At 46.1% G+C, this 25,468-nt stretch overlaps 1 protein-coding gene across 2 annotated transcripts in view; it reads left to right on the forward strand.

Moving 5' to 3' along the window:
* MRTFA (myocardin related transcription factor A) overlaps window positions 1–25,468 on the forward strand; it is a 100,046-nt gene extending 74,578 nt beyond the window's left edge. For both annotated transcript variants that reach the window (XM_080625160.1, XM_080625161.1), the window contains 12 exons: window positions 9,650–9,705; window positions 11,252–11,327; window positions 11,979–12,140; window positions 13,557–13,732; window positions 14,199–14,354; window positions 14,834–15,084; window positions 15,411–15,582; window positions 15,860–16,975; window positions 18,132–18,263; window positions 20,566–20,739; window positions 21,147–21,207; window positions 21,646–25,468. In XM_080625160.1, the coding sequence (XP_080481286.1) occupies window positions 9,650–9,705; window positions 11,252–11,327; window positions 11,979–12,140; window positions 13,557–13,732; window positions 14,199–14,354; window positions 14,834–15,084; window positions 15,411–15,582; window positions 15,860–16,975; window positions 18,132–18,263; window positions 20,566–20,739; window positions 21,147–21,207; window positions 21,646–22,145 (3,032 nt within the window). In that variant the 3' untranslated portion in view covers window positions 22,146–25,468. The remainder of the gene's footprint in view (window positions 1–9,649; window positions 9,706–11,251; window positions 11,328–11,978; window positions 12,141–13,556; window positions 13,733–14,198; window positions 14,355–14,833; window positions 15,085–15,410; window positions 15,583–15,859; window positions 16,976–18,131; window positions 18,264–20,565; window positions 20,740–21,146; window positions 21,208–21,645) is intronic.

The following is a 25,468-nucleotide window of genomic DNA, read 5'->3' on the forward strand; positions in this document are numbered from 1 at the left end:
TGAGACATTGCTTATAATTAATTCAAAAGGAATTGCCATTTACTGCAAGTGATTTAAAGATACAGAACACAGTTTATGCTTTGGCATATCAGCGTTGATCGTCATCTAGGCAAAGCTTGTACCTGGTCTTCTGCATCCAGCACAGCTACCATCACAAGAAAACAAGGATCTTTAAGGTATTAATTTCAGGAAGTGAAATGCTTACCATCTGTGAGTTATAAGTTAAAGTTTCTAAAGTTATATCTGTAGACTTTTAACTTCAGGTGCAGTTCTTAATGTCTCAATAATATTTCATCTTCCACCTAAAGGCTAGGTTAGAAGGTGAACTGCTATGCTTATGTAGAGGTTTACTGATTCACAAGTGCGGCAGAGTGGCTGCACAGCTGACATTTAAAGATTGTTGTGTGTTATATTTGAATTGCAGATAAACCACTTGCTTTAACACCCCAAAATGGCTCTTCCTGCTCTCTGCTGTCTAGCATGTTCCCTTCATTCTCTCACTGCTTTACATATCAGGTCTTTATAATGACGTTACCTATAGTTTTTGGAATATACTTATGGTAACAAAACAAAAATATGAATGTTTACTTCCCTGCCATCTAGTGCCTGCTCTTCAGCCCGTTGGTAATTGTTTTACTTTCATACCATTTTTTCCAAAAAACAAGTTGAAACTTTACTTTCATTTAAGATAGGGAGTTATGGACCGTAAATATCATTACTCCCAGACTTGTTTAGTGCAGTGTCCAAAGCTGTAAAGTCTTTTAGATCTAAAAGTAATAACACTTTTTCTTTAATATTCCATTTAACCCCTGAAACCTTGCTATTTCCTGGTTCATTGTGTATAAAATGGGACCTCAGATGTAGAGGCTGCAGTGAGACTTTTGATATACTTGATGTTATGCTCTGAGAGTAAGGCTGGAGTACTAAGCAGATATTGTAAAACCTGCTTTTGTTTGTAAAACAGACAAAAGCTGTAGAGGACACTTGCAGATGTATTTCCGTTTGTGGCATGTAACACAGAAATCTGTAACTGGTTTTATTTTAATTGATCATCTACCTGTAACTTGCCTCCCAGAAATTATTTGGTGCTTTTTTGACTTTGATCTCTTGAAGTACAATTTCAAAGCGTTGAAATGTGGAGAAGTCTGTCCATTTGAGCTGACAGCCTTATTTGTCTGGGGCCTAATAACTGCACCTTGTTTGTTTATATTTTAGATAGCTGTCTGTGATTATTTTCCATGTGCTATAACATCTGTGATTAATAAGACATGGTTGGAGTAGGAAGGTTCATTGTGTTAGTAATGAAATGTGCTGTTTGTCCTTTGTGAAGTTGCAGAAAGAAAAGGCCTTGCTTAGGGGTTTGATAGGCTGCGTTTAGTCCTTGATCCCTGCAATGATAAAAGATTTAACTCTGCCAGTTGCAAGAGAAACATAATAATTCAGAGGAGTAAAATCTGGTATGTAATACAGCTTTTTTTCCCCTTCATGTTCCCAGAGTTCATTCGTTGGCTGGGAATGGTCTTTCCTTTTTCTTCTCATGGCCTCACACTTCCCCCAGCCTGGGCACTCCATAAAGTTGTCAGAAGAGGTTGCAAAGGGTGATTATCCATCCAAGAAGCAGGCATGAAGTCTGATTTGGGAATGCGTGGATCAAACGGGTCCTGGTAGAAGTTCCTTGTCTAGCTTGTCCTTTTCAGCTTGGAGGTGGCACAGTCCTAATTGTAATGAAGCTTTATCTTTTTTAGTTTTCATTTCAGGATCTAGGTAATGTCTTCTGAATGCTAAGAGTTAATGGCAATGGACAGAGTGGGTTATACATTATCTGCATTTGCTGTAAATGTTCTTTGACACAAAGCTGTAGTCACCTATAGATCTGATAACTGTTACCATAGGTGACAGTTTCCATTTTGCTCCTGAAGAGGATGAACTTTCTGAGAAATTACACACATCTGTTGGAGTTTAAATTAACTCAGTGTGAGCCCTGAAAAAATCTTAGCCCTTTCTGTCAATAATTTTGCATGTTTGCTGTGACAAACCTACACTTGAGGCTTTTCACACAGTTAAATGAAAATCTTCAGCTGCATCATAAGGGAGATACCACTGTAATAAAGTTACTAACAGTTTTGCTGAGTTATGGATGTGAGCTGTGGAGAGGTGCTTGTTTCAGGTGTTGGAAGCAGCTCAGCTGGTGCATGGCTCCGTAGAGAGCTGAGCTGAGCTGAGGCAGGGTACCACAGCCCTGCCTATACATTTGCTTGTGCAGCCAGGTCAAGCCCAGTTCAGGGAGCTGGAAAGTAGTAGTTTTGGGGAAGAATTGATCTGTGAGCCCGCACGCTACACAGGCTCATGTAACAGGGAGAACCTGATAAAGCTGTAGCACTGTAACTATAATGTCATGCTTTGGCAGGGCAAACATTTGCAACATGGAGGAGAAACTTTACCCAGCCTTCTTCTGTTTGAGACTAGAAATACTCGTAATTCTTTAATCACAATGACACTGTTATTGAAGGGTATTATAGAAGGGCAAAGCTGCATTTGTTAGGGAGTCAGAGATGTGTTTCTCCCCTTAATAAAAATATTTGGATTGTTATTTTTAGGTCAATGTTAATTTTTAATTTTTCTGAGTTCATATATTGTGGAGTGTGAATAATCACAATTTACCAGGTATGGCTTCTTTTCGTATCTTTAACTTGATACTCAGATCTTAGCCTTCATCCAAGGGGTGGGCTTACCAATGCCAGGGATGTTACATCTGCAAGAATTCTCAAGTATGATCAGGTCTGTGTGCCAGATGTGAAACTCCCTGGAGCTGTGTAAGGAGAAAAAGGTGTTGGTGGAGCTCTCTTTTCTCTCACCCGTGTATTTTCATATTTCTACAGCATACTGCTTTCTGATACTGCCCAACTAGCAAGATGGCAGATCCTTATGTGCATGTGATTCTAGTTTTTGAATACTTTCTTCTTCCATGCTATGAGAAATGCTTTTTGAAAGTAGGGCGAAGATGAAGGGAAGAAGAAAGTGCCAACTGCCTTTCTCTGTGATTCAAGTTTTGTGTCTCTTACCAAATGTTATGCACCAAATGCTGCGGGGTGGGAACTCCACCCTGAACCGACAGAGGAAGTTGTTGAGCCTATTTGCAGCACTTTATCTCATCTTTTTACGAAAGCATAGTAAACAAGAGAGAAACTAGAATTCTGTTTGGAGCTGGGGTGAATAGCTGCAGCAGAAGGCCTTCTGCCGCTGAATTAACTCAGCGTGTCTGAGGTTGGGTTTGGACAGGACACGAGCTTCCCTTTGTCATAGCAAAGAAAGATTTTACCTTTCCCTCAGACTCCTGTCTAACCGAAGAGCAGAATGCTTGACTCAGTATTTAAAATTTAGCCTTTCTACAAATACTGAGTGCTATATGACCAACTGATTTGCAGTTAAAATGTCACCTTGTTGTCTATGATGAGGTAGATAACATGGCCAAGACTGGCTCATGTGCTGTCTCTCCTCTGTCAGCCTACATGTCTGATAGCCTACAATAATGATCTTAGCCATTGCAGAAAGTTTTGCAGCTTCTCCTAAACTAGACAGTTGAGCTATGATGACCTGTGGAGATCCTTTTGCCTTCTTTTCTTCCGTTTATTTGGTTCGTTTCAAACCTTGGTGTTGTCTGTCAGCTGCATAAGTAAATGCAGGGACTACAGACAGACATTTTGACCTCTTTTTCTCAGCAGTTTAATCAGTCCCCTTCCCTTGCTGTGTTTCGCTCTTAGAGTGACTGAATTCGGTTCTGTTTCCACTTATTTCTCACACTAGGTAACAGGAACTTGAAGATCTACATATGAATATCTTTGAAAGCTTTGCAAGGCTAAAATTGGCTTTTGTACACTGTAGGGTAACCCTGAATAGAACTGTCTGACCCATTTTGCCTGGCTTTTTGTCTCTGCTGTTAAACTGGAGATTTGGGGTTGATTCCTTGGCCTTGATTCAGTCTGTTTATAGCAGCACCAGTCTGAAGCTTCGCAGCAGTATTTTCCTTCCTTCACACATTGCCATCTTCAGAATGTGGCTTGGACTGTAGAACACTGAACTCATGCACTGGAGTTTTGAACCCGGTTTTATAGGAATTAATACATTGCTTTGAAGTGAAGAGTAGCAACTTCCATCTCTGTGCTTTGCACGGAAAGGTGTGCATGATTGTAGATGGTCCTGTGTGCTGCTGCATAGCTTTTTGGGATTAGATGGAAGGACAATAGTTGTATAGCTGCAAACATTTTTGAAGCAGGGTGGAGGCACAAAACAGTTGCATCATTGATCTCCAGGGAGATTTCTCATGGTAGCTAAGGGCGTGACCACAAAGATACTAATGCTTCAGGAATTCTGGTGATGAAGCGTCAAAATGGTCCACAGGCATCAGAGAGATGAAAAAAATAGGATGTATGTGGTAGGAATTTCATGAGATCCTTGATAGTCAGCCCATCTGTGACAGGAAAATCACATCCTGCTGTCAGTCATCTAAACGTGAGGGGTAAAGCTCATCCTCCTAACAGTAAATGCTGCAGATTGCCAGATGGTTGTCCAAGTGGGGCAAAAGTATGTACAACTCAGTGAAGGGCACCTTCTGGCCTGTGCTGTCCCAAACCCTGTTGATGATGCTGTCATCACTTCTATCGCTATGCCATTTTTAGTGCTTCTTCAGCCATTTGTAACAACAGGCTGTTTTCCTAGGTGGATGGGGCAATATGAAGACACAGGAGCTGTGGTTCAGCAATGTGGGGACTCCTGCTGCAGCACCGCCCTTAAACCCAGCCTCTTGTTTCTGACTTTGGCAGGACAGTTGTGCTCAGCTTTGCTGACACTATTATTTGTGGAACTGTGCTGTAAACCAGCGTACCAATGCAAGTTAAAATAACTCTTTCAAAACAACTGTGATCTGAGTTCACAGAAGGTTTTGTGAGCATAACTGAGGGCTGACATGCTTTGTCGCAGGCCTAGGTACAGCAACAAGGGCAGAAAGTATAACCGCAGTTCACTGATAATGAAAATGCCGTGCACATACAATGTAGAAACAAAATCAGAAAGGCAGGCAAAAGGTACACCTAACTGAAACTGGACATTGCAGAATTTACTTCTGCATTCTCCAATATCTCAATAGAAGAGAAACGTAAAGGAATTGTTTTCTGCATACAGAGGAAAGCAAAAACTCTCAACAGCTAAGACTACTGTTGTAGTTTGCCAAGTTTGTTTTTTCTCTGGCAGCGCTCCGTTCTCATCAGGGGCTCACCCAAAGTTTTGCTGGCAAAGAGGAATCAAGTTAACTAGAGGGGCAAGTGCCATGGGGGAATGCTGGAGATACTTCATGGTGACAGTTCCCTTGTATAGCTTCTTGTGCAGTATGAATACAATTGGAGCATCAGTGGCAAGGCAGAAATGCTGGGACATGGGGGAGGGGGATAAAGAGCTCATTATTTACCTACCACCAGACTAAATATTTGTTGAACTGCCTCCCCAGGAAGTCAGGGTGTTAAACGTCTTTTTGCACTTCTTGGGTTCAGTAGGTTGCTTAACACAGGCTTACTTGATGGTTTTGTAAGCAAGATGGGACAACTTGAAGCTGTGCTTGTAGCTGGTGAGAGAACAACATTGAAATAAAGGCTTGGTGATAGACTGGGAGGATGTCTTGAGCAGGGCTTTTGGGTGGGGTGGCAAGAGAGAAGGTCAGTGTCTGATACTATTCAGTATTTTCAATAATTTGACTTAAACAAGAGAACTGTGCATATTTATTAAACTTGCAAGTTAGGAGGTTGCAAGGACAGGTTTGGGACTCACAGTATTTGGAGAAGCTGAGAAGTACAGGACAAAACCAAAGAAAGGATGCAGAGTTCTACATTTTGGTATGTCTAGTCCATAGCATTAATTGAAGATGGAGGATGGCTGGCTAGATAGCAGCTCTGCAGAGGAGGACTGGAGACCTTTCATGGTTTGTGAGCCAAGCACAAGTGAACATGTTCATGCACTTTATTTACACAAAAAAGGCAAACTGGCTGGGACATATAACTGAGAAGTGTTATTTAATAATCATTTAGCTTTGTAAAAACTGATAAAGTCTAGTTTGGAATATGTACCAAATTTTGGACACTGTACTTCAAGAAAAATGGAAAACAAATGGAACGAGTCCAAAAATAAGTAAACAAGCAAAGGTCTGGGAAATGTTATCTGTAAGGGAAGGTTGAAGCAACTGGCCTTGGTCATTTAATGTAACAGAAGACTGTAGGAAAACCAAAGTTTTTAAATATATAGGGATAGATGCAAACAGGAAGAGAATAAATTGTTCTCTGTAATGATTGGAGGTAAGGCAGGGAATAATGAGTATAAATTGTAAGAATGGAAACTTAAGTTAGACAGTGTCCTGTTTCAGCTGGGATAGAGTTTTTTTCTTCCTAGTGGCTGGTACAATGCTGTGTACCTTCAGGAAGGTTTTTACATAGTAAAGACATCAATGCACTGGGATAATTTCTTTGCAATAGTATCACATTTTTTCATGAGAAGTCTTCAAGAACAGGTTGGACGAACTGCTATAAGGAATAGTTCAGTGTATTTTATCCAGCCTGAGAGGTCAAAGGCATTAGGTGATTGGAGTTCCTTCATCCCTATGTGATGGTTATAGCTGGTTGTATCTGCTGCTTCAGGTACCAAGAGCTGTGGGCACAAATTCTGTGTCAGTGGTAGAAGTGCTGCCTCTTTCCTACCTGATTACTACTGCTTCTGCTCCACCAGCTGAGCCGCTCATTTGCATACACCATTAGAATGAGCCAGAAGAGCTGTTATAGCTGAGAACAGTAGAGCTTTGTCAATATGGGTCATTTTGAACAGCACTTGGGTTGAGCAAGCCAGAAGGGTACAGGGGTAGGAACAGTTTTGCAGGGATCAGTGCCAAATAGCTGGGAAGGGCAGTGGAAGGAGCTGGAGAAGGGGCATATTTGCTTTGTGGGTCTCCTGTAGAGTTTACCCAGAGCCTTACTGCTTCAGATTTCTTCATAGGATCTTTATTTTCTTTTCCGTTTACTATAGTGCAGTTAACAGAATTGCTTGTTCCACAACTCTGGGCTATGTAGTCATTTCAAAGCCCGAAAAATGTGCAAGGCTTAGTTAACTTCTAAAGGATCATGATCTACAATAGACATTCTCTTCTAACATGTCAGCCCCATCCTAGACTGCTGAGGGAAGAAGCAAAGGATTTGTGCCCTCTTGACATTTTCAGAGGTCGAATATGAAGTCTTCTGTCATGTTGCCAGCCCAGATAGCTACAACCCAGTGTTTGTTTCCAGAGGACTTCTCATGAGAGACTGAAATTGTTCTTTACAAGATTCTTGCCATGGCAGTTTTGCCTTGCGTACTATTAAGTGTGTATGTGTTTGGAAGGAGGGTTTTTCTTTTCTGTTTGTTTTTTTTTTGATCAGGGATTCTTTTCTTCTTGCTTTGCTGTTCTGCATGCAAGAATTTTCCTGGACTACCTGTCACATCAGCTGAACTCCTGCAGTGATTTTCTTGACCATTTGCTATGGTCAGGGAAATGTCACTTAAAGTTCATTGCTGCCTCTTAACTGACGGAATAGGTAAGCAGGAAAGGGAGAGTAAAGAATTACTGCCGTGTCTGCACATTCTGGTGATAGAGAGCTTTTGAAGACTCAAGATGAGGCCTGCTTCGCTTCTCTCCAGTATGGATTTTTATACCAATTTATATATTGTATGGTATCTTTGCCCAAGTGTAACTGAACTTTTATTTCACTTTTCTATGATATGCATACAATGAAAGAAATGTGTATTTAAGTTCAAGCACATGCATATTCAGAAGCAGGTCGTGCGGCTTGAAAAGAATATTTCCCAGTATTATTTGTTGTTTGCTCTTCATCAAAGTATGATGGTGAGGCTGCCCAGAAGCTGATGTCTCAGCCAGCCAGTGAAGGTTTTTGTATTATATTTGCAGTTATTGCAAAACCATATCTCTACCCTTACTTTGGTTTATCCCAAAGTGCAGTCAGTGCACTCCCATTTCACATCTTGCATAACTTTCCCTGGTGATTTCTCTCCATAACCATACTGTACGAAACTATCTTTAATCTGAACAGGAACTATTTACCCCATCATTGTAGGGGTCTGTGTACTCACTATGGTTAGTTTTCAATTATTGTTATTCTATTCTACAGATTATTCTTCATTTCTGTAGTCTGAATCCCTTCTGTAATGCCCTGATGTGTTCAGAATTCCTGGCGTATGGGCTAAATTCTACTTTCTACCCCATTAGAACTTAGAAGGATAGAACGTATGTCTTGTCTTTGACTACATTTTATTCTCCAGGAAAGAGTTTAGGAGTCTACCTGTGCATTAGAAATAGTTTCATACATTGCATTTATGCAAGAGCTTCTTTTTTTTATAGTCTTTTGAGATTTCATTATGAAGTTACTTTTGAGAAGTATTTAATCATTGGTCTTAAGTGAAAAATAATATGTAGACTATGTTTCATAGGGCTTAGATGCAATGCTTTGGAGTTACTATCTGTACAAGTTTAGATTTCTGTCTTCATAAGACTTGCAATTTATCTTTAAAGATGAAGTTTTTTAATTTAGCTGTTTTGACTTGATGGTAATTTAGAAACTTCATAAGGCAGTTGAATTAGTTGAATGAGTATTTCAGGAATATGAAAAGAGTTACTGTGTTCTCTGCAGCTAGTTCTGAATGCAAACCACAATGTGACCATTTTACAAAGCAAGCTACTTACGGATTCGGGAAGACCATGAGGAGCTAGTGACACCATGGTCGCCCTGTTTCTCCTGTTTTACTGTGGGACGTGAGCTTTGTGTGCTCCAGAAGAGCAGAGAGGCAGAGTGAGAGATTCCTCTAGGGTTAGTACGGTCCTGGACAGCAGAGGATCGGTTTCTTAAAACATGATCCATTTTGGCTCTGGTTTTATACCGAGTCTGAGGGGATGAGGAGGTCTGTTATATGGAGAGCTGCTGTTAATTCCTCACGTCTTGGTTTTCTGTCAACAGACAGATGTACTTTCCTGTCTAAGTGTTCCTGTTCTCACTATAGTTCCTCTGACATGGAGCAATATATATGTCCTGTGGACCTGTAGAATTTGAAACCAGCCCTTGCATGTACACAAAACACAGGTGCAGATTAAGGGGAGACTTGCAGCTTCCTTTGACATTTAAAGGTAGTAAAGAGAATTAACAGTTCGTTAGGAGTGTCCCCCATCCTTCTAACCATTTCATGTATTTCTTCAATGTTTCAATGCCATTCCCTTACTTAAGGGTCCTGATTATCTTACTCTGTGTTGAGGCTTTTAAAGGCATTTGTTGGGGTACTGTTTCTGACTCAGGTTCTTGGACCCAACTTTGTCAACAGTGGTTAGTTCTACTAGAAGTGTACACATGTTAGTCTCTTCAGTAGCCCACATAAAGTCCAGGTCAGTTCCTGTAGCTCCTGTGCTGTCAAATGGACTGTGTTAATTGACATTGCTTTATACCAGCTGGAGACCTGGTCCAGTGTGTTGAAAGATGCAGGAGGCAGTTGCTGCGGTGTTTTTAACTTAGTTGGCCCGATAGGATGTGCAGTTCCGTCATTCTCACTAATTCTCTAAATGTTTTCCTCTCAACAGCTCTGAAAAGTCCAGCTGCATTTCATGAACAAAGAAGGAGCTTGGAGCGGGCCAGGGTAAGATACAGTATTGTCTTTAATGTTTTGGGGAGGTAAACAGTAGTATTTTGGGCATCCTATAGCTATAAATGAGATGCAGAAGGGAATCATTCATGTTCTGGATGTGATACAGCACTATGTAGTCAGAGATGTATTGGATGGGATGTTCTTTAGCTTGCATGTAGTGGTGATTAACCCTCAGTTGTTCCTGAAAACCATTGAATACGCTGCCTGGATTTCCCCTGGAGTCTTATTTCTCGAAGTCACTGATATTCTTCTTCCCCACTGTCCATATACTTTACATTTTTATTTTTATGGTGTCTGGTTTTGCCCTTAAATGCTCCTATTATGCGTAGCTCAGTTCCACCTTTGAGGAAACTGTATGGTTTCTCTGTTACTTGCACATGCACTTGTTTATCTATGCCATCAGACATGGAAAATTTAATGGAGAGGATCCACCCGCCCAAAAAAAAATCACACAGACTTCTGGCTGTATGGAAAGAGGAAGCCAGGCGTCACACTTCATGTGGTACCTTTGCTAACTGGGGGGGTTTCTTGATGATTTCTGTTCCTCAAAAAGCCTCTGGGGATAGTTTTATTTTTCTGATTAGCCTGCAGGGGAACAAAACCTGTTATGACTGCTGGGCTAAATTTTGTTTTAAAAGTGAAAGCAACATAAGTTGATAAATTACAGCCGTGATTAAGATCTGTAAAGAAGCGTTAGCACTTTAAACAGTGGAAGGATTGGAACAGAGGACTTTGCATTAAAACCAGTGTCCCAAAGGCTTTTCCTTCTTCTTTCTCTTTTTTTTCCTAAAACTTTCTTATTAAGTTAATATTTTGGTGGGGGCAATTGAGCAAGTATGGTGCAGTTTTCTGATTAATATTTATTTTCTCTGAAGGCCCATCCTGATGGCCAGTACTTACCAGTCAGTTACCCACTGCTCCCAGATTCCCAGTCCTGGGCTCTGTAAAGGGTAATGTGCTCAGCCCAGGCAGGGTCATTAGGAGCATTGCTCTGCAGCATGTTCTCCAAAGACAGCTAAAAGCAGCTCTGTAAATTAAATGAGTCTTGTTGTAGCATTTAGATGCTGCCTGCCAAGGGACTGGATAGGGTCTTTAGCTTAACAGCTAACGTGTCTTTAAACAAATAAAAAAGTATGCCCAAACCACAAGTCAGCCACCAGTATATGAAAGTATTTGCTGTGAGCAATGGAACCAGTGCATTTATCTTTAATGTAAAAAGAAATGTCTTGAATTTCACCCTGACAAGTTAGTGGTGTTGCATAAAAGGGGAAAAAAGAGCTTTAGCTCTTGAGGAAGTCCTTTACAGTTTCTGTTCTGCAGGCCAGCAGTGCACAGTTTGATTGAGGCGATTACAGTAGAAGGTCATCTTTAGAATAAGCTCATTCTCTGGGTGTTCTGGAACTGAAGATATGCCCCTTCTCTTTTCTGTGTTTGTTTAGATCTCAACAACAACTAAAGATGCTTTTTTCTCTTCTTTGTGCTGTCCAAGATTACCTCACTCCTGAAATTGGTTCTTGCTTGTCTATCTTTGCTGCAGACAGAGGACTATCTGAAACGGAAAATCCGGTCCCGTCCGGAGAGATCAGAGCTGGTTAGGATGCACATTCTGGAAGGTATGGCATGTGCTAACCAGGAAAACACGAACAATAAACTTTATCATAATTACTTATTTATCAGCTTTCTATTTCACCTCTGATCCCCAAGTCTTTCTTTCAGTTGAGAGCAGGCAGAAGATCATGCATGTTGCATGATTTCTTGAGTGGGATTCAACTCTGCTTAATGGAGATTCTTAGAAGAATCCGTTATGTGAACTCAACTTGTGCAGTTTTGTGTAGCTGAGCAACAATGTAAGAGCATGACCATGGATTGCTCTTCTGTTAAGGGAGAACACTATAAAATATCCAAGAGGGAGTAAGACAGATTTGATGAAATTAGTAAGCACCTCAGTTTCAGACAGGAGGTACTCTGCTGCTGCTGAGTACCACATCTTTGGACCAGAACTGAGTTACATCAGTTTGAGAACAATGAATTTGTCCTATGCTAGAGTCACAAGGGCTACTTTAGTTATATTTATAACTTAAATACACGTAATAACTTTCATATCTTTATAGTGCATAGTTGTCTGTTGTTATCTGCAATTCTTTTTCTGTAGTTACCTACTGTTATCTACAGTAACCTTTCTGCATAGAAGTAAATTACTGCTGAAGTGCAATAGGTTGACCATTGCTGAATTGATACCATTTCATATACTTTCCCCCAAACAGAGACCTCGGCTGAACCCTCCTTGCAGGCTAAGCAGCTGAAGCTAAAGAGAGCCAGACTGGCAGATGACCTTAATGAGAAGATAGCGCAGAGGCCAGGTCCCATGGAGCTGGTGGAGAAGAACATCTTGCCTGTGGAATCAAGCCTGAAGGAAGCCATTATCGGTAAGGCCTGAGGAGGATCTGTGTTGAGGGCATTTTCCACAGCATCTGTGATTTCCTATCAATCCTTCTGCCTGTCTCAGAGAGTGGAGCCCCTTGGTTGGTCTTGTTTTCCTGTCTCAGAATCACAAGCTTTCAGCCCCAAGGATTCTGAAAAACAGAACTCCCTCCAGCCAGATGGTGCTATGAAGAGATCAAATTATAGGGAGTATGGACATCCCAGAGTAACGTGAAAGCAATTGCATACCCTAAAGACTTGAAAGACTGTTGAAGATTGCATTCCGTAGATTCTCTCATTAGAGATCCTTCTCTCAGTCTGACATGTCAGCAACCTTGGTCAGGGAGAACCTACTGACTTACTCAGATCAGGGAGAGGAGACAGAATATAAACAGGTGTGGTGAAACAAAAGCTGTCTGTGAACTTAAAAACTTCAGAGGATTCAACCCCTTTAAAAATAAACCAGAACAGATGTAAATCATGCCAGTGCCATTCCAAGGGCCGAAAGGAATGCTGAGGAATAGACTTCCCACTGCCTCAGCAGTGCTCTTTTCCGTCTCCCCAGACTGAGCAGTCTGTGTGTGTGTCTGTGGTTATTCATCCCCTTAAACACGCACAGCTACTTTAAAGACAAATGGAACACAACTGTGAGCAAGATGGGATACTTTTCATGAAAAAGGAAAAGCACAGTATTGTGGGAGAGCCTGACTTCACCATTGCACAAGAAGTGGTTGAGGAAGAGAAAGAATGAACTTCTAAATTGGAGCATTAGAGATGTGGCTTCCTTCTGACTGAGCAAAGAACATCTCTCTGGATTTCTGTTGCTTTTGTGTTAGGTGCAAATGATAGTATTTTCATGCTTACCAGCATTAATTTGAGATAATGTAATCTAAAACCCACAAATGTACACTCACATGAATTTATCTACTGGGCATGTAGATAGACAGAAATGTTAACAGCAGTCAGGGCCATCACTTAATCCATAGCCTTTGTTGCTTTGCTGAGAAGACCAGAGGACAGTTTGGGATTCTGTGTTGAAGAGGCATTCTGCCTTCCACCACACAGGAGGAATATCAAAGAAATCATGACTCAACCTTACAGTGTCTAACCTTCTTTGGTGCCCATGCCACAGAACTGGGTTTGGGCAGAGTTAAGTAGCACTTGTCCTGAGCTTGTCTGGCTAAGAAGCAAGGGAAGTGATTCACCCCAGTCTGCATCATTTTATTCTCCTGATAGTGGAGATGAATGTAAACACAACTGATTCAGTTTGGGTTGTGTTCTGTCATTTTTAGTTGGTGCTTTAAGCACAGCTTAGACACATCTCTCTCCATGTCTTCATTAATCTTTATGAAACATCTAGGGTCAAGTGAAATAATTCCTTATTCCACTTCAAAGACCACAGTTGATGTTTGTGTTTTTAGTTGGACAGGTGAACTACCCAAAGGTTGCAGACAGTTCCTCCTTTGATGAGGACAGCAGTGATGCCCTCTCTCCAGAACAGCCAGCCAGCCATGAGTCACAGGGCTCTGTCCCATCACCGATGGACTCCCGGATTTGTGAGCCTCTCCCTAGCACCACTGGCACATCACTAGCTCAGGTGAGAATATGGTGGCTTCCTGCAGTGCCCTGGAGCTTCACAGCTACTGCTAATTTCTGGCAGAGGATCCTAGAAAGTGAGACCAAGGGATCCTTGAAAGGTATAGTCTGTGAGATTTCACAAGGGCTCTTTGCTCTGTGTAGCATTGATGAAGTCCTCTGGTTATTCAGAAGCCCTCATAGTAGTGCCGTGTGGCGAAGGGGAGCAACCATCACTTGGTGATACAGCCTGTGTGTGACTGATTCTGGCGGGCAAAGCTGGGAGGTACAAGTGTGGGATTTTGATTCATTTTCTCCCCTGAGAAGATGTGCTGCTTCTCAGGGGTAACTGGAGCAGTGAGTTAAAGGAGTCAGATTAATGACTTGAAACCTGTGCTGCTTCCCTGTAAGTGGACATTTCCTGCACTCTCTTTAAACTTTTCCCTTCCTTGTATGTATATTCATCATGCCTTCTCCTGTGTCTGTAGGGTACATCCCAATTGCAGATCAGCGCAGACTCCAGTGAAACACTTTTCCTACCTGAACAGCCACCCCCACCTCTGCCACCTCCGCCTCTTCTGCCCCCTAGTCTTACCAATGGAGCAGCTCTTACTGCTGCCAAGCCTCCACCAACGCTCATTAAGGTACTATTTTGGCTGATTTCTTCATAATTGTAGTCTGAAGGAAGATAAGGTGGTTACTCTGAAGAAGGTTTGGAGTTGGAAATACTGTGTTGACAGATGCAAAGGGGAGAGAGCGGATTTCTTGTGAGCATCTTCCTCTGACACTGGTTGTAACATATTTAACATTCTGTAAAATGGGTCCTGAGTGCAGAATGTTTTGAAACCATCAGGAGTATCTGAGTGAGTCTGCACTGGATGAGCAAGTGATCTGATGTGCTGGAAAAGGTGACATTACACATTATGGTGCAGTGTAAGCTGCTGCAGGTGCTGTGACCATACTGTTGCCTAAGTTGTTGCCTAAGAGAGGCAAGGAAAGACGCTGAGGTCAAATCTGGAGAATTTTGAAATGAAAATTCCAGTGTATGTTCTGGTTTACATGGGGTGTTATATTATTTCAGTGTTTCCATTCTTAATTTGCTTCCTCCTTTTTGTCTAAATAGCAAAGCCAGCCCAAGACTGCTAGTGAGAAGTCTCAGCGCAGTAAAAAAGCCAAGGAGTTGAAGCCAAAAGTCAAGAAGCTTAAATATCATCAGTATATTCCCCCGGACCAAAAGCAGGACAAGGGAGCTCCTCCCATGGATTCATCCTATGCCAAAATACTGCAGCAGCAGCAGCTGTTTCTCCAGCTTCAGATCCTCAACCAGCAGCAGCAGCACTACAACTATCAGACCATCCTGCCAGCCCCACCAAAGTATGGGTCCTAAATGGCAGCTCTCTCTTAGAAAGCACTTGCTTTTCCATTACTGTTATTAGAGGCAATGTGTTCTGGGGTGAGGTGTGGTGATTGGGTGTAACACATTTAAATTTTGTTAGGTTGCAGCAGGCCTCAAAAAGGGCCTGAAGTGAGTCGGTTGCCAGAGTAAGGGTCATGGATATAGTCAAAGGCATTGGTGTGGTTTAATGGCTAGGATGGTACTAGTGACCCAGATGTTTCTGAACTATGTGATTGTTGACACTAAGGGCCTTCGTTGCCTTTGTAGCTTGGTTTTGATGCCTGTGTTTTTTCTTTCTCTGCAGGCCTCCAGGAGAGCAGCAGAGTGGTGCCAGTGCCCCTGCTGTAAGGAGTCTCTCTGCCACAGTCAGCAGCGCATCTTCAGTATCCTCTGGTTCCAGTGGGCTGATGCGACAAAACAGTAATGCTGCAGTGGGCAAGCCTGGCCCTCTCCCTGCCAACCTAGATGAGATGAAGGTAAATTCCTGTGAAGCTGCATAGCCCCTTTTTTGCCATTATCGGAGGGCAGTACTGAACAATGTTGCTGCCCCAGAGCAGGGCTGAAGTGGGCTGACATGATTTAGTGATAGCAGCTGGTATTGCTGTCCTGCAGTCTGTACCTGTGGTGCAGGTTTGTTGGCCTGCAGGAGAGTCAGTTTAGTCTTTTGCCTCATGGCTCTGGTAACTGTTAAGAGTTGCACTGGACAGAGTGTATGTTCTCTTAATGTTTCCCCCCTTTTTTTCCCTGATTCAGGTAGCAGAGCTGAAGCAAGAGCTGAAGTTGAGGGCCTTGCCTGTCTCAGGCACAAAGACGGACCTGATTGAGCGTCTCAGAGCTTACCAAGAGCAGAACGGTGCAGCTGGCCAAACAACCCCCACTCCCAAGCCCAGCACAGCAGCCATGCTCCCAAAAGCTGCTGAAGTGGTGGTAGCCTTCCCAGCTGCCAGGCTGAGCACAGGGCCAGCCCTGGTCACCACTGGCATTGCACCAGCAGAAGTAGTTGTGGCCACAGTCACCGGTGGTGGCGTGATGAAGTTTGGCAGCACAGGCTCGACTCCTCCTGTTTCTCCAACTCCTTCTGAGCGCTCGCAGATGAGCACAGGGGATGAGAACTCAGCCACCGGAGACACCTTTGGAGAGATGGTGACCTCACCCCTGACCCAGCTCACCTTGCAGGCATCTCCAGTGCAGTTCTTGGTGAAGGAAGAAAGCTCAAAGTCTGCCTCCTGCAGTGTAAATGCAGCACCCAGGTCGGAGCTGTGTAGCACTGGTAACAGCAAAGATGCAGAAGTTAGGGACAAAGACCAGATGCTGCAGGAGAAGGACAAGCAGATCGAGGAACTCACCCGCATGCTGAAGCAGAAGCAGCAGCTGGTTGAGATGCTTAGACTACAGCTAGAGCAGGAGAAGCGCTCTCAGCAGTCACTACCGGCCCCAGCGGCTGCAGGAGAAGGAACAGCCCTTGCCTCCAACCCAGTAGCATTTGGCATTCAGGTCAAGAGTGAAAACGGTTTTCTGAGTTGCCAGTCTGCAAAGCAATCCAGTGGCCAAACAGACCAATTCAGCCCTGCACCAACCGCTAGCCAAATGGACACTTTGAATCCAAGCCCAGTGCCAAAGAAAGCCGTGATGGTGAAGCAGGAGGTGCCAGCTGCGGAAGCAGAACCACCGTGCCAGTCCCACAGCCCACGGCTTTTCCTTGGCCAGCAAGGAAGCTCCCTGAGCGACCTCATCAAGGGCAGTCCGCCCCCCACCCTCATCACCGACTCCACAGGGACCCACATCGTCCTCACCGTGACCAAGCAGAGTACCGAGAGGCAGGGCCTCTCGCCCCACGGGAAGGCAGGGAGTAGCTGTCCAACCTTGCAGGTGGGCAAGGGTTAGATCACATCCCTGCTGCAAGCAGTTGGGTTTGTCCTCCCTCTTTCTCGTCCTGGTTAAGTCAAGCATAGGGTGACTTAATATGGTGGAAATTCAGTGCAGTAAATACTAAAATGGCTGAGTTGCCCACTACGAGGGCTGGTAGATTATGGCTTTGTAAAACAAAGCAGTGTAAGCAGATCTTCAGCAGAAAGCCTGGAATTAGACAGTGATGAACTGTGTACAGCAATGCAGGACTGACTGTGTGCATCACAGGCTGTTCAGCATTCTTCCAAACACAAGCTCTTCTGCCTTTTGTCAGGCAGGATCTCAAGCTTGGAGGACAAGGGTTTGCCGCCACATTTCACTAGTGGCAGAACAACTATGCCTGTGGTAGTAAAAAAAGCAGAGTGTATTTCACCTCTTGTCCTTTACTGGAGAGCATAGTCAGAATGATAGATAGGTCACCTTATCTACTGAGAGCTGAAATCAGACCCTGAGAGCAGTCTGTTTGTTTGCTTTTTGACTGCTCTTTGTGTTAATGCATGTCAGTATTTCAGTGTTAACAGTCTTCCATCAGAGATGATCTACTATTCCCTGGCTGGCATGAGCTCAGCACTTAGCAGAATTGTTCCGAGCATTTCTTCCAGGAAGGAATAAATATGCTTAGGTTTTATGGCATAAGTCAACCCCCAGCATCTTTCAGGGCAGAGATGATTTTCATTCTGTGCTGCTACATTTCTTGCACCTTCTGCAGAGTAAGTGGCAGTGTCTGCCACGAGGGACAGGCACTAAGCATTTGCTGTGTAGCAGGCAGCTGTCTAAATACCAGCATCCAGTGCCACTCTTGATACCCTGGGGTATCTCACCTGAACTCCAGCTGCTCCTCCAGAAGGGCCCAGGTCCTGTGTCAGGCCTGCTAGCCCTTGAGGGATGTCATGGATAGCCCAGGGATTTAGACTGGTACCACCTCCTCTTTTGGGGCTCTGAATCCCATCCCAGTCTGATTTCGCTGCTTGGTGAAACAGAACGAATCACTGAATTCCCTAAAGAACAGCGAGTGGGGGAAAAACAAACTTCATAAATCCTTTGAGAAACACAAGCCTTGCTCCACATTGTGTCTGGTGAATGGATCCCCTTCTCATGGATACCCTTTTCTTTCCAGAAAGTACAATCATCACCCGCTAAAACTTCCAGCCAACCACCGTGTCAGCTACCTGCAAACACCCCTCAGCAGCCCACGCAGCAGCAGAAGCAGCCGCAGCAGCCCAGAGGACTAAACAAGTCTGTCAGAAAGGTAGCTCACTCCTTGCTCCCTTTTCTTCCTTATTTTTCTTTGCCTGCTGCCAGGGTTTGTAGCAGTGCTGAGAAGGGAACACGTGCACAATCCTGGTCAGATACCATCATCACAGCAAAGTGAGATCTCACAGCAGCTTCTGCCACAGATTGCAGCTGCATGAGATGTTTGGTTTTGAGTTTGAACATGGCAGCAGAAAGGGTGTCTGCCACAGCCTCTCCATTCCCCCTTCTCCTCCTGAACTAGCTGTGAGGGAGAGAGCTCCTCAGACATGAGGTTTCAGGAGCACTGAGTGTCCATGGGGATGCTTGGAAGAGTTGTGGAGGCTTTACAGCAAAGAGCTTTGGGCTAAACCATGACAATTTCCTAGCTTCTGCCCTTTGGTCTCACATTTGGGCAGAATACCAGCTGGTGTTTTAAACAAGCATTGTCTATCGGTTAAAAATGGTGAGAGGCCAGAACTGGTTCACAGTGGTGTTCCTGCTTCTTGAAGGACTGCTACTGAACTGAAAAGGTGGCTACATAGAGGGTGGTGTGGGCAGTATGTCTGCTGCTGAAGGTGGCATCTGAGCTCTGACAGGGATGAAAGGATGGGACCTGTTACTCTCTGGTACGGATGAACATGCTATGGTTTCCATTCCTCTACGTTGAGCACATCTGTTAATCATCTCTGTGAAGTGCAATGCTGGTTCAGGAAAGAGAGCACTTCTGGCTTTACCCTTTCTCCAGGGGATGGTTGTGCATCTCCTCCCTTTCTAGCCGATTTTTAGCTGTCTCTGTAACATGTAATCAAAATACAGAAATATTATTAAGAGTTTTTAGAGCTTGTTAGGATCACTTCTGTGTCAGATCTTGGAAAGAATATGACAACTAAACCAGCAGAAGTTTAGATTGGATATAAGGAAGAAGTTCTTTATTGTGAGGGTGGTGAGGCACTAGAACAGGTTGTCCAAAGAAGTGGTGAATGCTCCATTCCTGGCAGTGTTCAAGGCCAGGTTGGATAGAGCCTTGGGTGACATGGTTTAGTGTGAGGTGTCTCTGCCCATGGCAGGAGGGTTGTAACCAGATGATCTTAAGGTCCTTTCCAACCCAAACCATTGTATGATTCTATGACGGGAGTAATTTCTAGTGTGGTCAGAGTGGGATATCCACTTTGCAAAGGGCCAGTGCCTTGGTTTGCTTTGAGACCTTTGAGGAGATGCAAAGGTGATCAGTGGCACTCTCCTAATCCTTTTGCCTCCCCGTAGGATCAGAAGCCAGGTCTGCAGGTGGTCACAGGGCAGCTGTCTGACACCGTATTGATGTTGTCTTTCTCAGCACCTCCAAGCCAGCAGCCCTTCTTCCCCAGTGGCTTCCACAAACGGGCCCTGAAAATTGGTGCTCCTGGCAAAGGAGTGTGTGTGAAAAAAGGTACCCTCCCAGCACGTTCCAGGGGCCTGTGCCACACCACCAGCTGCCAGCCCCTCTCAGGAAGAGAGCAGACCCCAGAGCAGCTCTACCAGCCTGGGCCTGCGGTCACTCCTCTACCTGCAGGTCACAGAACAGATGATCAGCTTTCCAGGGAAAACAGGAGGGGGAAGAGCATCAACACATGTGAGTGTTGGAACTGGCACTCATCTAATACCTGGGGATCACTGCTCCAGGGAGCAAGCTTCAGTGTGGATCACACATAGCTGCTGTAGAGGCAAAGACCTGATCCCTGCTTTAACTTTTCTTATGGGCAGTTGTGTGCTGATTCATCTGGTAAAGCTGAGTCACGAGCACCACTTCCTGCAACACTTGGGGTTTCCTTTGGAGGTCCCTGGTGCTGCTGATCCTGGTGCCCTCCACCCACTATCAGGCTGTGAAACTTGGCTGCTAGTGAAGCTGGCTTGTGTTCCCAGAGCAGGCACTACAGGAAGAGGTGGGTAAAAGAGGGGTCCTGGATATATTGTGCAGAGTAGGCTGAACACAAAAAGGGAAGTGCTCTCTCTCTCTCCAAAGTGCTAGAGGAATTCCCCACTTGGACAGATGAGGCTTTACCCATCCAGGAGCAGCCCCATGGTGGTTTGTGGCATTGTGTTAGCGTTAGAAACGTCAGCAAAAGATTTCCAGCTGTGAGTTGGAGGGGAAATCTGTCTTCCACCCCTGCAGCCATAGTGCATAGAGTACACAGAAGAAGCCACGCTGCTCAGAGCAGAGCAGTGCAGACCTTTCGGCAGCACTCACCAAGAGGAAGGATGATAGTCTTTCAAAGCAGCTGTGAGACAGGAGTTGGTGTGGTCTTTCCCCTGATCACTCCTTCTGCCTTCTTTCTAAACAGCCCTTATCACAGCCCAGCTCTCCTGCTGCCCCTTCTCCATCCCAGATGGACCTGGAGCAGCAACAGCACACGTTGCTTTTTGGAACTTCTCCGTCTCCTCTCTCTGTTCCCTCGGTCCCAATGAAAGAGCCACCAGGCTATGAAGAGGCCATGAAACAACAGCCAAAGGCCCAGGTGAGAGCAGTTCTTCTCCTTGGTTTCCTTGGGCAGCAGGTGAAACATTGCTGTTGTAAATCTGCTTAGATGCCTGATCTGGGCCAGTGACAGAGAACAGAAACACAACTGCAGCTTCCTAGCTGAGTTCCTTCTGAAGGGTTTGAGGCAGACCCTAAACCATAGGTAGAGTTCTCCAGCCACTCACTGTCTGGTGAGTGGTAGTACCGCAGATGCTGACTTTACCTTCCCACCCAGAAACAGCCTGGGGCTACAGAGGATTATGGTGTGGTGCCTCCATGTGCTCGTTCTTGCTAGCCAACAGACCCATCTTGGGGTGAGGAAGGAGAGCCAGCAGCTGAGGGTGTTGCAGGAGGTGGAAGCTCCCCTGGTAAATAGGAAGCTAACCCTGCACTCGCTCTCCCCAGGAGAACGGCTGTTCCAGCCAGCAGATGGATGACCTGTTTGACATTCTCATTGAAAGTGGAGGTAAGGAGGCAAAGCCAGCACTTCCCAGAGACTGGGTTTGAGCCTGGGGATTATAGAGCACTGAGGGGAGAGTCTTTGCTCTTGCGTCCCTGCCAGTGTCTTCAGCATTGGCAGTCAGTAAGGCACTGAGGGAGATGTCAGTCAGGCACTGGTATAATACAAAGGTGCTCAGTGGCTCTTCTACATAAGATCTGGGTACATCTCTTCTGCGATACTGGACAGAGCTTGAATTCCCTGAAGGCAGGCTGAAAACTCCCCATAGCAAGCCAAGCTTGGGTACAGGAGGAGTTTCCTTACTGCAGTTGGTGGTCAGTGATGGCTCAATCTGGGAGGTCCCTGTTGCCGTGGTCGGTGAAAGGGAAGATGGGAGGGAGGGAATGATCCTTCTGGTGTTTGTCCAAGCTTTTCCTCACCCCAGCCTGCCTGTTTCCTGTACAGAGATTTCTGCTGACTTCAAGGATCAGTCATCCCCCGCTGGGAAAGACCCACCGGTGGCCCCAGCCTGCTCCCCACCGCCCAGCAGCCACCATTCCTCGGAGCTGGCGGTGCCAGTGTCCCTGGGGCAGCCAGTGCCTGTGGGCCGGCTGGAGGACTTCCTGGAGAGCAGCACCGGCCTCCCGCTGCTGACGGCAGGCCATGATGGGCCGGAGCCCCTGTCCCTGATTGATGACCTCCACAGTGAGATGCTGAGCAGCTCGGCCATCCTGGACCACCCGCCTTCACCTATGGACACCTCAGAATTGCACTTTGCTCACGAGCCATCTGGGGGCATAGCCCTGGACCTGGCTGAGGCTAATTTGGACAGCATGGACTGGCTGGAGTTGCCAGGGGGGCCCGTCATGAGCCTGGCTCCCCTTAGCACTGCAGCTCCCAGTCTCTTTTCCACAGACTTCCTTGATGGACACGATCTGCAGCTGCACTGGGATTCTTGCCTGTAACTCTGTGAGCAGAGACTGCAGGGAATGGGAGTGGGAGGGCACGGGCATGCAGGGGGAAGAGGCCAGTCAACCAAAAAGAAAAAAAAGAGATGAGCTCCTAGTATTTGTACTCCTCCCCCAGCAGTGTCCTTCCTGCACGGAGCCAGCAGTGGTGGCAAAGGCAGATCCACTGCTCAAGTCACAGCCAGACCAGAGCAGGGACAGTGGCTGCTGGGGGCAGAAGAGGCTGTAGGAGCTGTGGCCTCCTACCTGCGCTGTGCAGCCTGACCCAGCCGGGGTGAGAAGGGAGCTGGCAGCCCCTCTTCCTCCAGGCAGGAGCAGTGATGGCAGCACATGGAGCGCAGTGTTGCTGGGCAAGAGTTCTTCACACCTTGCAACGGGACAGGGCATGACCAGGCTGAGCTGTTTCCAGAAGCAGCACCCCTCACCTTGCTGGGATGGGCAGATAAAGGGGGTTGTGCTGCCCCTGCACGGTGGGTTTAACGGTTGCAGAAGGGGATTCTACCTCTGGAACAGGACACAAAGACAGAAGTGCTGGCTGCAGTGGCTGCCCTCTGCACCACTGGCTGGCTGTCAGGGAGGGTCTGATCTGCCGTGGGGCTGTGAGGAGCTGGGCAGAACAGGCACCTTTTCCAAATGTAGCCAAAGGGAACTGGGGTTCCACAACAACCTGGTAGTGTCTGAGCTGGTTTCCCAAATACTGCTGAGCTTGGCAGAGGCACACCTGCTTGGTTCACTCGCTTTGGGCTGCAAAGCAGATTTTTAAGGTGCTAAAATCCAGGTCCTTACATATTAAATCTGCCCTTCGCCGCCCCAGACCTCTGGCTGTGCCCAGTCTGCAGGCACCTCGCTACCCCCCAGCTTCCACAGCACTCATGGTGGGGGTTAGGGACAAAAAAGCATCCCAGTGTCCTCATGGTGCATGGGGCACAGCTGGCAATGAGCAACATATCATTAGGGGCCATGTGCAATCTCTCTTGCCTTCAGTTGTGCTGTTCCCTCCCTACAGCAGGTGCCCCAGTGGAAAGAGACAGCTGGGGATGTCAGCCCTGATGGGCAAGGAAGGGGAAGTGGTGCTGCAAAAGGGGTGTTGTGTGGCATGAGGGTCCTGGCTCAGTGGTGTGACTGCGAGGTCCCCTTTTGGGGGAGAAGTGGGAGCAGGTAATGGGCAGCTGACCTCTGCTCTTCCTTCCCGCCAGGCCCACGGCAGGGGGGGAAAAGGCAAGAGCAAATGGCTGTTTACTGTGAGCTGCTGCCATGGAGGGCTCTGGGCTGGTGCTTCAGGGCAGCTGCTGACTGCCGCCAGGGCAGATGAGTACTCCAAAGTGTCCAGAGCCATGGTGATGCTATTCCTTGTGCAGGGTTTTGCATTGGAAACCCAGACCTCTGGCTCTCTCTCTTGCTGTTACACCTGTCACTTTGGAATTCCTGTGTTGGTTAGTAGTAACTCACTGCCACATTTACCAGGGGAGACAGAGCCTAGCTTTGCCTCACCAGGCAGCTGTCCGGGCTTGGGCCCTGACCTGGGTCCAGGCTGGGGGAGCTGGGGAGGGGAAAGCTGGAGGTGGTGGCTATTGAAATCATACAGCCTAAGTTGTTACTCTGCTCAGGCAATGGAAGGATAAACCACCATCCTTTTTAATGTCTCCTTGAGGATGCTGACTGTCCCCACCTTTCCCTGCTGCAGAGGAGTAGGTGTGAGCAGGCACATGCTCCACCCTTGCACCTTTGGTACCTGGCACTCTTCTCAGGGGGAGGCCTTGCCTGGGAGAAACTCCTGCTTTCCTGAGCCCTATTTGCTTGTTAACTGCATGGGGAGCCACTTTCTTAATCATTTGCAGGGGGAGCCTGATGGCAGCTTCCTTCTTTTCTGCCCCCCTCTGCTCCCTTCTCTCCCCTTCAGTGTCTGGGGAACACTGTCTGCTTTCTTTTGTCCAAGCTACAGTGTCATGTCCTAAAGATAGAATAACTGGGACTGGTGGACACCCCCTTGAGCCCTCTCCAAGCCCTCCCTCAGTTCTCTCCTGGTGTTCCCTGGGAGCAGTAGGTGAATTAGCAATTGCCTTACAGAGCTTTCCCCAGGGCATCTGCCCAGCCCTGGTTTCAGGTGAGCACAGGAGGTAATTGGTTGCTTAAGGAGGAAAGTAGCGGGAGGAATCTTTCAAATGCTAAGGGAGAAAAGGGAGGCTACAAACTCATGCAAAATCAGCTGCTTCTGTAGCCCCCAGTGAGCCGCAGCCCCCAACACCACCCAGCTGCGGGGTTTCTTTGTACAAACACTTACAAAGCTGCAACCAGTAAATAAAGAATGAACTTAACCCAAGTGCAATGAGCTCCTAGAGGCAGAGGGTGCACTCCCAGCCTGACCCTGGCCTTTGGCGGAGGTGCCAGTGTCTGTCATTGATATAGCCCTTCCCAGGGTTGCTGGGGCCAGGCTGAGCTCCCGGCTGCTCAACGCTCACCTTCACCCACCCACCGTCATTTGTGAAATGCTGTAGGGATTTAATGACCCCAATTTAATTACTTGAAATTGGCTGATGGGCTGAAGAGCCCCCAAGGAACCCAGATGACACAGAAGCACCCTGACCCTCACCTCCTGAGCATCCCAGCCGACCTGCCAGAGCCCCTCTGCACAAGGGGCTTCTGCCAGGGGAGCGAGTGCTAACCCTGTGCCCTGGGGCAGAGGGGCAGATGGTACCTCATCCCAGGAAAGATTAGAAAGCCTTTTCCCCAAGCAGTGCCCAGTGCAGGCCAGCCCAGTTCTCTGCTTTCTTACTATTATTTGTTTGAATAATAGTTCAATAGTTCTTTGTCGGAAGAGGTGTTCCCCCGGACGTACATTTTTGCACCCATTGGGAAAGAAAACCCACGAAGTCTGATGTTCTGCCTCTACCTTGAATGTAATCCTGAATCTTTCTGCTGTAACCACTACTTGTTTGTAACGTGTATTTGAGTAGCGCACTCTCCCTTCCACTATGCAGCACGCGGCGAGGGGTGGTCAGCACCGCTGGAGATGGATGGTGCTGGGGCATCAGATCCAGAGCGAGTGTTCAACTGGAAAAGGCTAAAAGTGACAAGTTAACGGGGGAGAGAATGGATCTTTAAATTGAATTATTTTTTCAGTTACAGATATTTGAAAAAAAAAAAATCCATTTTATTAAAAAAATTCCAAACAGCCACGTGCTCAGAGGTGTCTCTGCTCTGCTGGGGAGGGAGGACACAACCTGGGGCCTCTCTACCTTTTCCAGCTAAGGGTGGATGAACTCTCCGGGCCTTTCTCAAACCTGAAGAAGAAGATGCTTGAGTGGTGGTGCCTCATCCCT

This window comes from Psittacula echo, assembly GCF_963264785.1.
Source record: "Psittacula echo genome assembly, chromosome: 1".
NCBI classification, from domain to species: Eukaryota; Metazoa; Chordata; class Aves; order Psittaciformes; family Psittacidae; genus Psittacula; species Psittacula echo.